General features: G+C 60.8%; 2 protein-coding genes across 3 annotated transcripts; one reads left to right on the top strand and one right to left on the bottom strand.

Moving 5' to 3' along the window:
* Nucleotides 1-6,045: 6,045 nt before the first annotated feature.
* Nucleotides 6,046-8,547, top strand: LOC143165287 (uncharacterized). 2 transcript variants are annotated; one of them, XM_076348747.1, is made up of 7 exons: nucleotides 6,046-6,109; nucleotides 6,456-6,641; nucleotides 6,922-6,936; nucleotides 7,052-7,250; nucleotides 7,355-7,587; nucleotides 7,766-7,807; nucleotides 8,342-8,547. In XM_076348747.1, the coding sequence occupies exons 2-7, from the start codon at nucleotides 6,624-6,626 to the stop codon at nucleotides 8,360-8,362; spliced, it is 528 nt and encodes a 175-aa protein (XP_076204862.1). In that variant the 5' UTR covers nucleotides 6,046-6,109; nucleotides 6,456-6,623; the 3' UTR covers nucleotides 8,363-8,547. The 2 variants fall into 2 exon arrangements, with proteins under 2 accessions (XP_076204862.1, XP_076204861.1); XM_076348746.1 differs by having other exon boundaries at nucleotides 8,309-8,547.
* Nucleotides 8,548-8,688: 141 nt separating this feature from the next.
* Nucleotides 8,689-10,331, bottom strand: LOC143165225 (AP-3 complex subunit beta-2-like). The gene is made up of 4 exons (XM_076348681.1): nucleotides 10,032-10,331; nucleotides 9,730-9,906; nucleotides 9,412-9,509; nucleotides 8,689-8,692 (listed from the first exon to the last, which is right to left on the bottom strand). The coding sequence occupies exons 1-4, from the start codon at nucleotides 10,329-10,331 to the stop codon at nucleotides 8,689-8,691; spliced, it is 579 nt and encodes a 192-aa protein (XP_076204796.1).
* Nucleotides 10,332-15,447: the final 5,116 nt, after the last annotated feature.

The raw sequence follows: 15,447 nt of genomic DNA, 5'->3' as shown, positions 1-15,447 counted from the left end.
GACATTGAGCTGTTGACCACTACCCTCTGGGTGTGACCATCTAACCAACTCCTCCCCCACCGGACAGTCCACCCATCAAATCCATACCTCTCCAGTTTAGAGAGAAGGATGTTGTGGGGGACCGTGTCAAAGGCCTTACAGAGGTCCCGATAGACAAGATCTGCAGCCCTTCCCGTGTCCACTGATGTAGTCACTCCACCACAGAAGGCCACTGGGTTGGTCAGGCAGGACTTGCCCTTGGTGAAGCCATGCTGGCTGTCTCGAATCACCTCCCTGTCCTCCATGTGCCTTAGCATAGCTCCCAGGAGGATCTGCTCCATGATCTTGCCAGGCACAGAGGTGAGACTGACTGGCCTGTAGTTCCCCGGGTCTTCCTTTTTTCCCTTTTTAAAAAGGGGGGTTATGTTTCCCCTTCTCCAGTCAGTGGGAACTTCTCCGGACTGCCACGACTTCTCAAATACGATGGATAGTGGCTTAGCAGCTTCATCCGCCAGTTCCTTCAGGACCTGCGGACGGATCTCATCGGGTCCCACGGGCTTGTGCACCTTCAGGTGCCTTAGATGGTCTTAAACCTGATGTTCTCCCGCAGTGGGCGGCTCTTCATTCTCCCAGTCCCGCCTTTGCCTTCTGCGGCTTGGGCAGTGAGGCTCGAGCACTTGCCGGTGAAGACCGGGGCAAAAAAGTCATTGAGTACCTCCGCCTTCTCCGTGTCCCGGGTAACCAGGTCTCCCGTTTCGTTCTGGAGAGGGCCCACATTTTCCCTCCTCTTCCTTTTATCCCCGACGTACCTATAGAATCTTTTCTTGTTGCCCTTGATGTGCCTGGCCAGATTTAATTCTATCAGGGCTTTAGCTTTCCTAACCTGATCCCTGGCTGCTCGGGCAATTCCTCTGTATTCCTCCCAGGCTCCCTGTCCTTGCTGCCACCCTCTGTAGGCTTCCTTTTTGTGTTGGGGTTTGTCCGGGAGCTCCTTGTTCATCCATGCAGGCCTCCTGGCGTTTTTGCCTGGCTTCCTCTTTGTTGGGATGCATCGCTCCTGAGCTTGGAGGAGGTGATCCTTGAATATTACCCAGCTTTCGTGGGCCCCTCTTCCCTCCAGGGCTTTGTCCCATGGCACTCTACCAAGCAGATCCCTGAAGGCAGCAAAATTTAATAAATCTAATCAATGCATGGCAATTAACCTCCAGCAAGCAGAAAGCAACCCCTGACCCGCTGCACCTCCTGCCCCATGCAGACGGGTCCCCCGCCAGCGCTGGCAGCTGGAGCCCAGCCCTCCTGCGGACCCCAGCCCCCTTTGGAGACCCCAGCCCTCTTTGGGAATCCTGCAGGGCTCCCAGGGATCCCAGCTTTGTTTGGGGACTCCAGCCCTCGCGGGGTCCCCTCCCTCTGGGGGATCCCACAGCCCTCCTGAGGATCCCGGCCCTGTTTGGGACCCAAAACTCCTTTAGGGACCCCACAGCTCTCCTGGAAACCCAGCTATGGGTTTCCCTCCTGGGGATCCCACAGCCTTCCGGGGGACACCATCCCCCTCGGGGCCCAGCCCTCCTGGGGACCCTACAGCCCTCCCAGTTACCCCAGCCCTCTTGGGAACCCCAGCCCTCCCAAAGACCCCAGCCTTCCTAAGGACCTCAGGACTTTTGGGGACCCAAACTCTCCTGAAGGCCCAGCCCTCCTGGGGACCTTGAATCCCACCCAGGGACCCCACAGCCCTGCTGGGGAGGGCTGACACTGGGGGTACTCACGGCCCCACCACCACAGCTGCCACCTTCATTTGGGATTTCCACCTGCAAGAGAAAGCTGTCCATGTGCAGGGGGCTTGGCTGTCCCCACCGCTGTCCCCACCGCCGTCCCCACCGCCCATGGGCCAGCCCCAGGGGGAAGCGGCTCAGGATGCAAACGCAGGGCTGGCTGTGGGTGCAGGAGCCGTCCCACCGCGGCCGTGACGCCCAGCTCCGTGCTCACCAGTTGCGTGTAGAAGTGCACCAAGCCCAGAAGGTAGAGGGCAAAGTGGATGCAGTTGTTGTTGCCCAAGCGGTATCTGGCTTCGCTGTTCATCGCCTCCCTGACTTTACTAGGGAAGTCACTGGGGTCCATCCCGCCGATTTTTCCAGTAAATCTGGCATTTCCCCCTCTCCCTTTTCATGGCTTTGAAGCCTTCCTTGCTGATCCGACCAGTGTTCCTCTGAATGCTCGTGTCTGGAAAACCGAGAGCTGCCCATCACCCTGCCCATCACAGCTGTCCCTGCAGAGCTGCTGTACCCAATGAGCCAAGATCCTCATGGGTCACATGTCCTCCGGCTCAATCTTTCCTCCCTCTCCGTGAGAGGCGGAGAAAGGCTGAAAGCAAAAGCAAAACGAAAAAGCAGTGCAAAGTCCAGGAAACCCCAGAATGAGTTTTTCTGCTTCCTAAAGCTGGGGTTAATTTGCTAACGGCAGCTTAAATGTGAAGTCTGGGAGCGGAGGGAGGTGATTTGGGAGATCCTGGAAACGCTCTGGAGTCAGAGGAGCTGCCGGACATCTCCAAAAGTGCGTGTCATGCAGCAACCTCCCACCCGCCTCCGAGAGACCTTCGTCCAGCCCCAGCCTGAGTAGGACCCAGCTGCTGGTTTTTGCTCCTTTCCCCTTAGAAGCCACGGGGACATTTCCCCCTCGCTGGGGAATCAAACTTGCCCTCTCGTGGGAGCGAAGCCTCCCAGAAACTTCCCCATGAGTGTGGGAACTGCAAAAGTCTCTAAAAGCAAGCTCGGAGAGAGACCTGAAGCAGCTCTAAAGAATCCCAGTGGAGGAATATTTTCACAGGATCACAGAACGGTTGAGGTTGGCGGCACCTCTGGAGGTCATCTGGTCCAACCTCAAGCTAGAGCTCCTTGCCCAGGACCATGCCCAGATGACTTTTGAATACCTCCAAGGATGGAGGCTCCAGAACATCCCTGGGTGACCTGTGCCAGGGGTCGGTCACACTCACAGTGAAAAAACTCTTTCCTGGTGTTCAGAGGGAACCTCCTGTGCTTCCGTTCGTAGCCATTGCCTCTGGTCCTGGCACTGAGCGCCACCAAGAAGAGCCTGGCTCCGTCGCCTTTACTCCCCCCATCAGGCGTTGATACACACTGATAAGATCCCCCTGAGCCTTTTCATCTCCAGGTTGAACAGCCCCAGCTCTCTCAGCTTCTCTTCATACAAGAGATGCTCCAGACCCTTGGTGGCCCTTCGCCGGTCTCTCTCCAGTATGTCCATGTCTCTCTTGTACCGGGGAGCCCAGCACAGGACCCAGCACTCCAGGGGTGGCCTCACCAGTGCTGAGCAGAGGGCAAGGACCACCACCCTCAACCTGCTGGCAAGGTTCCTCCTAATGCAGCCCAGGATGCTGCTGGCCTCCACTGTGCCCCGAGGGCACATTGCTGGCTCACGGTCAACTTGGTGTCCCCCGGCACCCCCAGGGCCTTTTCTACCAAGCTGCTTTCCAGCTGGTCGCCCCCCAGCATGTCCTGGTGCCTGGGCTTGTTCCTCCCCAGCGGCAGGACTTGGCACCTTCCCCTTGTTGAACTTCATGAGGTTCCTGTTGGCCCATTTCTCCAGCCTGTCCAGGTCCCTCTGGGTGCCAGCACGACCCTCTGGCGCATCAGCCACCCCTCCCAGTTTGGTGTCCGCAGCAAACTTGCTGAGGGTATGCTCTGCCCTGTCAACCGGACCAGTAATGAAGATGTTGACCGGGACTGGACCCAGGATTGACCCCTGGGGTATACCGCCGGTGACTGGCGTCCAGCCAGACCTGGTCCAGCTGTTTGGCCAGTTCTCAAGCCAGCAGCCCAGGGAATATTTATTTTGATGCTCAAAACCAAACGCCGTTAACGAAAGAGGCATCTGTTTGTCTCAGGAGGCCACAGGGAGTGAAGAGCTCTTCCCCCTTTGAGATGTGCCAAGGCAGGACATCGCTCACAGGCAGCTTCAGGGAAAAGGAAAGCAAAAGCGAAAAAAGCACAAATCAAACAGGTTTAGCACAGACTCTCCGTGCCACCGTTCATTGCCACGCAGGAGGGATTGCAAAGCCACCAACACAACGCTGGTCCCCCGGGGAGGGATGTTCCAGCCCCACGCATCCCCCAGGCGCATCACCGCCTCCATCACTGCAGCGCTGGGGACACCTGGGAGAGAAGATGGGCTGTGGTGACGCTCGGCTGGAGCGGGCGTTGGGGTCCCCCGGGGTGGTGGCACCCACCATGGTGCCAGCGAGCTGGCCCAGCCCCAGCAGGGTGAGGGCAAAGTGGATGCAGTTGCAGGTGACAGCGTCATACTCCACCGCCTGGTCCATGGCCGCCCAGATTCGCCGCTGCAGGGCGGCCGCATCCAGCCCTCCCTTCCTCCGCAGCACCTTGGCCGGACCCCGTGTCCGCAGGAGGTGGTTCTTGCCGTGCTTGGCCACGATCCCCGATGGGGATGTCCCCGAGCTGCCTGTGGAGCAGAGGGTACGCTGTACCCCGTGTCCCTTCCACAGGGACGTCCCCACGCCGTGGCCACCTCCTGGGGCTCACCTTCCAGGTGGATGATCTCCCCATCACCGCAGTAGATGCCGGCGTGGGCGCCCCACCAGCCAGGGCCTCCCGAGGCCAGTGGGAAGAGGAAGAGGTCCCCGGGCTGGGGCTCAGCCACCCCATCGGGGACCATGTCAAAGTGCTGGCCCAGCAGCCACTCGCAGAGGAAGAACGCTGCCGTGCTCGCCACCCCAGCCACCGCCTGGGGACCCATCCATGTTTCAGGGCCACCGGTGCCCCAGGGACAGCGGCAGCATCCCCAACCCACTGGCTCATCCCCCATCCCTGGTGGCTTGGGCACAGCTTGGGGGCAGAGCGAGCTGGGGAGCCAGCCTCTGCTAGCACCCATTCCTGCTGGCACCCATCCCCAGCCCAGAGCAGCCTCCCAGGAACCCCCATCCCCTCTGCATCCCCAGACTCGGCACCGGGCAGGTCCCAGCCACGGGGTCTGTGGGTGCCACAGCAGAGGAGTGGCACCTCCTGGGTGCGGGTGCCCTCCCCGCCGGCTCCCCCTTTGCCTGGACGAGGAGGTTCATCTGCAAGGAGAAAACATGATGTCCAGAGAATGAGGACACGGGGCCGTGCCCAGCCCCATTTCGGGGACCTCTCTGTCCCCAGACAGTTGTGGTGCCAGGTCACCCTGCCAAAACGCAAGCTGCGGCGTCGGGCACCGCGCCAGCCCTGGTGGTGGTGGACGCTAAATTCAGGGAGGCGATGAACAGCGAAGCCAGATACCGCTTGGGCAACAACAACTGCATCCACTTTGCCCTCTACCTTCTGGGCTTGGTGGACTTCTACACGCAACTGGTGAGCACGGAGCTGGGCGTCACGGCCGCGGTGGGACGGCTCCTGCACCCACAGCCAGCCCTGCGTTTGCATCCTGAGCCGCTTCCCCCTGGGGCTGGCCCATGGGCGGTGGGGACAGCGGTGGGGACAGCGGTGGGGACAGCCAAGCCCCCTGCACATGGACAGCTTTCTCTTGCAGGTGGAAATCCCAAATGAAGGTGGCAGCTGTGGTGGTGGGGCTGTGAGTACCCCCAGTGTCAGCCCTCCCCTGCAGGGCTGTGGGGTCCCCGGGAGGGCTGTGGAGTGCCTGGGAGGGCTGTGGGTTCCCCAAAGCAGACTGGTGTCTCCAGGAAGGTTGGGCTCCCTGGGAGGGCTTCAGGGTCCCCAGGAAGGCTCTGGGGTCCCCAGGAGGCCTGGCATCCCCAAACACAACTGGAGTCTCCAGGAGAGCTGGAGACTGACAGCAAAGGAGGTCTGGGATCCCCAGGAGGGCTATGGGGTCCCCGGGAGGAAGGGGTCCCCAGGATGGATGGATCCCCGGAGGAATGGGGTTTCGCAGGAGGGTTGTGGGGTCTCCAGGAGACATGGAGAACCTTGTGTTGTTTTCACTTTTGCTTTTCTTTTCCCAGAAGCTCCTTTCCCTGAAGCTGCTGGTAAACAACGTCCCACCCCTGGTGCAGCTCCCCCCTTTCTTCCTTCCTCGAAGGGAGTGGCTGCTTTTCGCTCCCTGTAGCCTCCCAAGTCAAACAGATTCCTCTTTCGCTGACGCCATTTGATTTTGAGCATCAAAATAAGTAAGTCCCTGGGCTGGTGGGTTAAAAACTGGCCAAATGGCTGGACCAGGTCTGTTTGGAGGTCAGTCACCGGTGGTCTACCCCAGGGGTCAAAAGTGGATCCAGGTGGGGGCTGGAGGAAGGTCTCTTGGAGGCGGGTGGGAGGTTGCTGCATGACACACACTTTTGGAGATGTCCGGCAGCTCCTCTGACTCCAGAGCGTTTCCAGGATCTCCCAAATCACCTCCTTCCGCTCCCAGACTTCACATTTAAGCTGCCGTTAGCAAATTAACCCCAGCTTTAGGAAGCAGAAAAACTCATTCTGGGGTTTCCTGGCCTTTGCACTGCTTTTTCGTTTTGCTTTCAGCCTTTCTCCACCTCTCACGTGCATCAGGAAAGATTGAGAGGTGAGGTTTGACCCCGGCGCCTGCCGTCCCCTCCCAGCTGCATTTCCCAGGACCCTTGGTGGAGGTGCCAGCAGCCCGGCTCTGTCACCGGCTCCGTCACCGGCTCCGGCCCAGGGACATCACTGATTATGAGCAGCAGTAGCCTGGTAAGGGTGCTCCCATCTTCACACTCCTTCGCAGGCAGCTGCCCGCGCCACCCTCACGCCAGGGCAGGGGGGGAGATGATGAACGGGGCTTGTCCCGGGGCGTCTCCAGCATGAAGAAGTTGGGGAGGACGGGTGACTTTTGCCCAAGCCAAGCCCTTGCACCTGGCAGGAGCCATCATGGGCAGGGTGTGATGGCAGGGTGGCACCCTGCCCTCCATGCACGGGCAGGACGGCACAAGCACAGTGCTGACACCCCGTTTCTGTTCCTCTCTCCTTGCAGATGTCGAGCAGCTCTGTAAGTAGGAGGTTGGGGAGACCTCCACCGGCAGCGTGGGGAGCTCGGGGGGTGTTGGGGTCAATGGGGCAGGTTCTGCAACCTCCTCACCTTCCCTCCCTGGCGCGGTTGGCAGAGGGAGTATGAGACTCTCAAGTTTCTGCTGCTCAAGAGCGTCCCCGGCCACGGGGATGTCTTCAGGAAGGTGTCAGAGAGAAATTTGCAGCCCGGGGACATCTTGCTCTTCCCCATGAACATCAGCCCTGGTGTCCTCAGCAGCAGCTTCAAACATGCGGCCGTCTACTGCGGGGATGGAGAGGTCATACACTTCCAGAGTAAGCGCCCGACCCCTGCTCCCTTTTGGGACGTGGCGGTGGCCGAAAGGTGGGCAGCAGCGCGGTGGCCGGGCCAGGGTGATGGGCAGCTCTCGGTTTTCCAGACACGAGCGTTCAGAGGAACACTGGTTGGATCAGCAAGGAAGGCTACAAAGCCATGAAAAAGGAGAGGGGGAAATGCCAGATTTACCGGAAAAGAGGCGGGATCGACCCCAGTGACTTCCATAGTAAAGTCAGGGAGACGATGAACAGCGAAGCCAGATACCACTTTGGCAAGAACAATTGCATCCACTTTGCCCTCTACCTTCTGGGCTTGGTGCACTTCTACACGCAACTGGTGAGCACGGAGCTGGGTGTCACGGCCGCCGTGGGACGGCTCCTGCACCCACAGCCAGCCCTGCGTTTGCATCCTGAGCCGCTTCCCCCTGGGGCTGGCCCACGGGCGGTGGGGACAGCGGTGGGGACAGCGGTGGGGACAGCCAAGCCCCCTGCACATGGACAGCTTTCTCTTGCAGGTGGAAATCCCAAATGAAGGTGGCAGCTGTGGTGGTGGGGCCGTGAGTATCCCCAGTGTCAGCCCTCCCCTGCAGGGCTGTGGGGTCCCCGGGAGGGCTGTGGATTCCCCAAAGAGGGCTGGTGTCTGCTGGAGGGGTGGGGTTCCCATGAGGGCTGTGGGATCCCCAGGAGGGCTGGGGTCTTTGGGAAGGCTGGGGTCCCCAAGAGGACTGGGGTCTTTAGGAAGGCTGGGGTCTTTGGGAGGGCTGGGGTCCCCAAGAGGGCCGGGGTAACTGGGGGGGCTGTGGTGTCCCCAGAAGGGACGGCTCACCAGAGGACTGCGGTTTCCCCAGGAGGACTGGAGTCCTCAAGGAGGGCTGGGGTCCCCAGGGGGTTGCGGGTCCATGGGAGGACTGCGGTGTCCTGAGAAGGGTTGGGTCCCCGGGAGGCCTTTGGGGTCCCCAGGAGGGCAGGGCTCCAGCTGCCAGAGCTGGTGGGGGACCCAGCCGCATGGGGCGGGAAGGGCAGGGCCGGGCATCGGGGGACTGTCCCCCCCTTTCCAGGCCACCTGCAGCCCACCCACCTCCGCATTGCAGAGGAGCAGCCACATGGTGTGAGGGGTGGCAGCTGCTGCGTCCCCCTGAGGACAAACCCCCCCCCGACCCACAGAGGAGCCTCAGCATCGCGTTGTGCACCCCAACAACTCGCCCCAGGGAAGGACAGGTTTTTGGGAGGGGGTTGCTTTCTGCTTTCTGGAGCTTAATTGCCGTGCATTAATTAAACGCTTTATTATTTTTTTCTACCTGAAATGTGCCCGTTTTCCTTCGCTGCCTCACTCCTGCGTGGTGGGGTGAGAGAGCTGCCCAGCTGGCAACCAGCCGCTCAGGGCTTGTTAGCTGCAAAGAATAATCATCATAACTGAAACGTCTGCCAATATCAATAATTACCTGTGAAGAATAACAACAACAACATCTACAATAAGAATAAAGAACACAATGCAATACATAATGTGTCATATATATGTCATTTATCAGACAACATGCATCATAATATAATTGCGGTGGGTTGACCTTGGCCTGCTGCCAGGCACCCACCCAGCCGCTCTATCACTCCTCCTCCTCAACTGGGCAGGGGGAGAAAAATACGACGCAAGGCTCGTGGGTCGAGATAAGGTTAGGGAGATCACTCAGCAATTACCGTCACGGGCAAAACAGACTCGACTCGGGGAAACTAATCTCATTTATTGCCAATCAAGTCAGAGTAGGATAATGAGAAATAGGAACAGATCTGAAAACACCTTCCCCCCACACTGCCCTTCTTCCCGGGCTCAACTTCCCTCACGATTTCTCCACCTCCTCCCCCCGAGCGGTGCAGGGGGACGGGGAACGGGGGTTATGGTCAGTTCATCACGCGTTGTCTCTGCTGCTCCTTCCTCCTCGCTCTCTTCCCCTCCTCCACCTACTTCTCCAACGTGGGTCCTTCCCATGGGCTGCAGTTCTTCACAAACTGCTCCAGTGTGAGCTCCTCTCCACGGGGTCACAGGTCTTGCCAGGAGCCTGCTGGGATGGTCTTCTTGGGGGTCTCTCCCAGGGTCTTGAGGCTCCCCAGGGGTCCCACCAGCCATGGTAGTGGGGTAGGGGACCACCGCAACCCGGGTGCCACAGACCTGTGATTCCGCAGGAGCTGCACCAGCACCTTGGCGATGACGCCAACCTCCACCTTGGGTGCCAGGTGGAAGTAGAGCTGCGCCACGGCCATCACCACCTGCGGGGAGACACCCGAGTGTCACCTGGCGAGCATGGGGCACCCCGGGAGATGGCTGTGTCTCCCAGAGTCCCACCCGGCAGCACCTGGAGGAAGCCCAGCCCTGGGTGTCCCTCAAGCACGCCGCTGGCTCCTTGGCCAGTGGGGACGTCACGAGCGCAGGCTGCTGGACACCACCCGTGGCCTCCGGGGATGGACAGGGCTGGGGCAGGGGGCTCACCGCAGCGTTGCGGCTCTGCAGCAGGGGCTTGGTGTTGCGGAGGAGCAGGCGGTGGTCGGGGTCCATGACGTAGGGTTTGCGCTTGGCCAGCGAGGCTGCCTCCGCCTTGGCGTCCTTGGCGTCCTCCTCCTCGGAGCCGTAGAAAGCCTTCTCGGCGCTCTCCTCCAGCAGGGACTCCTGCCGCTAGGAGGGAAGCCTTGCAGCCCCCCAACAGCACCCTCCTTCACCCCACTTCCCTGGCCCGAACCGGGGCTCCCAGGGCACCCCGAGGCTCCCTGGCACCCCAAGGCTCCCACACTCACGTTCTGGTTGGGGCTGAGGAACTGGGTGCGTGCGTAGCGGGTCAGCATGTTGATGATGACCACCTGCCCCCACTCCTCCACGTCGATGAGCAGGTTGCAGAGCTTGCGGTAGTTCTTGTGGAGGAGGTCGATGCGCTCCGGGCAGACCTCCCCGAATGCCATCACCACGCTGCCAGCCACCAGCTGGGGAGGGAAAGCTCGGGGTGACTCACCAGGGGAGTGGCATCTCCGTGAAGATGCTGGTTTGGTGGGGGTGGTGGCATCCCCATGAGGATGCTGGCTCAGCAGGGACGGCTGCATCCCTGCGAGGATGCTGGATCAGTGGGCACGGTGGCATCCCCATGAGGATGCCGGCTTGGAGGGGCGGTGGCATCCATGTGAGGATGCTGGTTTGGCAGGGACAGTTGTATCCCTACGAGGTTGCCAGCTTGGTGGGGACAGTGGCATCCCTGTGAGGATGCTGGTTTGGTGGGTGTCATGGTTTAACCCCAGCTGGCGGCTAAGCACCACACAGCCGCTCGCTCACTGACCCCACAGCGGGACGGGGGGGGAAGAGAATTGGAAGGGTAAAAGCGAGAAAACTCGTGGGCTGAGATAAAGGCAGTTTAATAGGCAAAGCAAAAGCTGCTCACGCAAGCAAAGCAAACCAAGGAATTCATTCACTGCTTCCCATGGGCAGGCGGGTGTTCAGCCATCTCCAGGAAAGCAGGGCTCCATCACGCCTAACGGTGACTTGGGAAGACAAACGCCATCACTCCGAACGTCCCCCCCTTCCTTCCTCTTCCCCCAGCTTTATGTGCTGAGCATGACGTCATGTGGTGTGGGATATCCCTTGGGTCAGTTGGGGTCAGCTGTCCCGGCTGTGTCCCCTCCCAGCTTCTTGTGCCCCCCCCAGCATGCTCGCTGGTGGGGTGGGGTGAGGAGCAGAAAAGGCCTTGACTGTGTGTCAGCACTGCTCAGCAGCAACGAAAACATCCCTGTGTTACCAACACTGTTTCCAGCACAAATCCCAAACAGAGCCCCCGTACTTGCTACTGGGAGGAAATTTAACTCTACCCCAGCCAAAACCAGCACGGTGGGGATGGTGGCTTCCTTGTGGGGATGCAGGTTTGGTGGAGATGGTGGCATCCCCACGAGAATGCCAACTCAGTGGAGACGGTAGCATCCCCATGAGGATCTTGGCTCATTGGGTGCAGCAGCTCTGCAGGGACAGCTGCAGCCCCCAGAAAATGCAACTTTGGTGAGGATGGCTGGCATCCCCATGAGGATGCCAGCCCTGCGGGGATGGCTGCAACACCACGAGGATGCCATATTAGTGGGGACAAGACACAGAGCCCTTCCCTGGTCCCCTCCCTGCGCTGGGAAAATGCCACCACTGACCCCTTTTCTAAGGGACGTCCATCCCCACCGAACCGGGAGGATTTGCCAGGCTGCATCCAGCCACAGCAGCTGGGGGTGGCACCCATGGGACGACACTCAGCCAGAGCCACCGTTGCCGGAGGGTGCCGGGGGCCTCCTTGGAGGAGTCTTACCACGGCTGTGGCCCAGTGGCCTCGGGGTTGGTGAACAGCCGCAGCTCATCGGCTCGCAGGGCGCTGTAGCAGGCGGGTTGTCTGGCCACATCACACTGGGACAGCCACCTGGGTGGTGGGGTGGCAGGATGGGACACCCGTGGGTGTCCCACCTGGGTGACGGGGTGGCACTTGGGGGGCATTTCTCCTGCCCCATGCACAGCTCATGGGGACAGTGGCAGATCTGGTGTGGCCACAAGGGGACGGGCTCTGGGGAAGAGCAGCACGCAGGTGATGGGGACAGTGCCCGGGGGTCAGGGATGGGGGCACACTGCCAGACTGGGGGACACTGCCAGAGGGCAGGGATGGGGCACAGCGCATGGCACGAGTGCCAGGGCTGGCGTGGTGCCCGACGCCGCAGCTTGCGTTTTGGCAGGGTGACCTGGCACCCCAACTGTTTGGGGACAGAGAGGTCCCCGAAATGGGGCTGGTCATGGCCCCATGTCCTCATTCTCTGGACACCATGTTTTCTCCTTGCAGATGAACCTCCTCGCCCAGGTAAAGGGGGAGCCGGCGGGGAGGGCACCCGCACCCAGGAGGTGCCACTCCTCTGCTGTGGCACCCACGGACCCCGTGGCTGGGACCTGCCCAGTGCCGAGTCTGGGGATGCAGAGGGGATGGGGGTTCCTGGGAGGCTGCTCTGGGCTGGGGATGGGTGCTAGCAGGGGTGGGTGCCAGCAGGGGTGGGTGCCAGCAGGGGTGTGTGCTAGCAGGGATGTGTGCCAGCAGGGGTGGGTGCTAGCAGGGGTGGGTGGTACCAGGGGTGGGTGCCAGCAGGGGATGGGTGCTAGCAGAGGCTGGCTCCCCGGCTCGCTCTGCCCCCTCTCCCCACAGGTGAGCACCCTGGTGCAGACCCTGCGAGCCCCGGACGGGCCGTTCCTCCAGGCCCGGCACTGGCTGGGCTCCTGGGTGCGACAGGTTTTGGGGGTGCTGGCACGGGGACCCCGGCCAGGGGCTCGGGCAGGGGCATGGCAGCGGTCCAGGCAGGGGCTGCGCCATGGCACTGGTGCCCTGGGTCCCATCTCCCCAGCGCCACCGGGGCTGACGCCGGGTGTTTGTCCCTCCAGGTGGGCAGCTCCAGGCAGGTAAGTGCCAGCATCCCCTCTGCGCCCGGCACCACCCGTCTCACCCCTGGCTCAACAGGGCCAAATCCTGCAAGCCCTGCCTTTCCCTCAGCTCCTAGAGGAAATGGCCCCTTCTCGGAGGGTTTCCCCATCCATGGAGATCCAAGCTGTGCCCAAGCCACCAGGGATGGGGGATGAGCCAGTGGGTTGGGGATGCTGCCGCTGTCCCTGGGGCACCGGTGGCCCTGAAACACGGATGGGTCCCCAGGCAGTGGCTGGAGTGGCGAGCACGGCAGCGTTCTTCCTCTGCGAGGGGCTGCTGGGCCAGCACTTTGACATAGTCCCCGATGGGGTGGCTGAGCCCCAGCCCGGGGACCTCTTCCTCTTCCCACTGGCCTCGGGGGGCCCTGGCTGGTGGGGCGCCCACGCCGGCATCTACTGCGGTGATGGGGAGATCATCCACCTGGAAGGTGAGCCCCAGGAGGTGGCCACGGCGTGGGGACGTCCCGGTGGAAGGGACACGGGGTACAGCGTACCCTCTGCTCCACAGGCAGCTCGGGGACATCCCCATCGGGGATCGTGGCCAAGCACGGCAAGAACCACCTCCTGCGGACACGGGGTCCGGCCAAGGTGCTGCGGAGGAAGGGAGGGCTGGATGCGGCCGCCCTGCAGCGGCGAATCCGGGCGGCCATGGACCAGGCGGTGGAGTATGACGCGGTCACCTGCAACTGCATCCACTTTGCCCTCACCCTGCTGGGGCTGGGCCAGCTCGCTGGCACCATGGTGGGTGCCACCACCCCGGGGGACCCCAACGCCCGCTCCAGCCGAGCGTCACCACAGCCCATCTTCTCTCCCAGGTGTCCCCAGCGCTGCAGTGATGGAGGCGGTGATGCGCCTGGGGGATGCGTGGGGCTGGAACATCCCTCCCCGGGGGACCAGCGTTGTGTTGGTGGCTTTGCAATCCCTCCTGCGTGGCAATGAACGGTGGCACGGAGAGTCTGTGCTAAACCTGTTTGATTTGTGCTTTTTTCGCTTTTGCTTTCCTTTTCCCTGAAGCTGCCTGTGAGCGATGTCCTGCCTTGGCACATCTCGAAGGGGGAAGAGCTCTTCACTCCCTGTGGCCTCCTGAGACAAACAGATGCCTCTTTCGATAACGGCGTTTGGTTTTGAGCATCAAAATAAATATTCCCTGGGCTGCTGGCTTGAGAACTGGCCAAACAGCTGGACCAGGTCTGGCTGGATGCCAGTCACCGGCGGTATACCCCAGGGGTCAATCCTGGGTCCAGTCCCGGTCAACATCTTCATTACTGGTCCGGTTGACAGGGCAGAGCATACCCTCAGCAAGTTTGCTGCGGACTCCAAACTGGGAGGGGTGGCTGATGCGCCAGAGGGTCGTGCTGGCACCCAGAGGGACCTGGACAGGCTGGAGAAATGGGCCAACAGGAACCTCATGAAGTTCAACAAGGGGAAGGTGCCAAGTCCTGCCGCTGGGGAGGAACAAGCCCAGGCACCAGGACATGCTGGGGGGCGACCAGCTGGAAAGCAGCTTGGTAGAAAAGGCCCTGGGGGTGCCGGGGGACACCAAGTTGACCGTGAGCCAGCAATGTGCCCTCGGGGCACAGTGGAGGCCAGCAGCATCCTGGGCTGCATTAGGAGGAACCTTGCCAGCAGGTTGAGGGTGGTGGTCCTTGCCCTCTGCTCAGCACTGGTGAGGCCACCCCTGGAGTGCTGGGTCCTGTGCTGGGCTCCCCGGTACAAGAGAGACATGGACATACTGGAGAGAGACCGGCGAAGGGCCACCAAGGGTCTGGAGCATCTCTTGTATGAAGAGAAGCTGAGAGAGCTGGGGCTGTTCAACCTGGAGATGAAAAGGCTCAGGGGGATCTTATCAGTGTGTATCAACGCCTGATGGGGGGAGTAAAGGCGACGGAGCCAGGCTCTTCTCGGTGGCGCTCAGTGCCAGGACCAGAGGCAATGGCTACAAACGGAAGCACAGGAGGTTCCCTCTGAACACCAGGAAAGAGTTTTTTCACTGTGAGTGTGACCGACCCCTGGCACAGGTCACCCAGGGATGTTCTGGAGCCTCCATCCTTGGAGGTATTCAAAAGTCATCTGGGCATGGTCCTGGGCAAGGAGCTCTAGCTTGAGGTTGGACCAGATGACCTCCAGAGGTGCCGCCAACCTCAACCGTTCTGTGATCCTGTGAAAATATTCCTCCACTGGGATTCTTTAGAGCTGCTTCAGGTCTCTCTCCGAGCTTGCTTTTAGAGACTTTTGCAGTTCCCACACTCATGGGGAAGTTTCTGGGAGGCTTCGCTCCCACGAGAGGGCAAGTTTGATTCCCCAGCGAGGGGGAAATGTCCCCGTGGCTTCTAAGGGGAAAGGAGCAAAAACCAGCAGCTGGGTCCTACTCAGGCTGGGGCTGGACGAAGGTCTCTCGGAGGCGGGTGGGAGGTTGCTGCATGACACGCACTTTTGGAGATGTCCGGCAGCTCCTCTGACTCCAGAGCGTTTCCAGGATCTCCCAAATCACCTCCCTCCGCTCCCAGACTTCACATTTAAGCTGCCGTTAGCAAATTAACCCCAGCTTTAGGAAGCAGAAAAACTCATTCTGGGGTTTCCTGGACTTTGCACTGCTTTTTCGTTTTGCTTTTGCTTTCAGCCTTTCTCCGCCTCTCACGGAGAGGGAGGAAAGATTGAGCCGGAGGACATGTGACCCATGAGGATCTTGGCTCATTGGGTACAGCAGCTCTGCAGGGACAGCTGTGATGGGCAGGGTGA

The sequence above is a fragment of the Aptenodytes patagonicus genome, chromosome 10, assembly GCF_965638725.1.
Source record: "Aptenodytes patagonicus chromosome 10, bAptPat1.pri.cur, whole genome shotgun sequence".
Classification (NCBI taxonomy): domain Eukaryota; kingdom Metazoa; phylum Chordata; class Aves; order Sphenisciformes; family Spheniscidae; genus Aptenodytes; species Aptenodytes patagonicus.
This window is presented reverse-complemented; position numbering and strand designations above follow the sequence as displayed.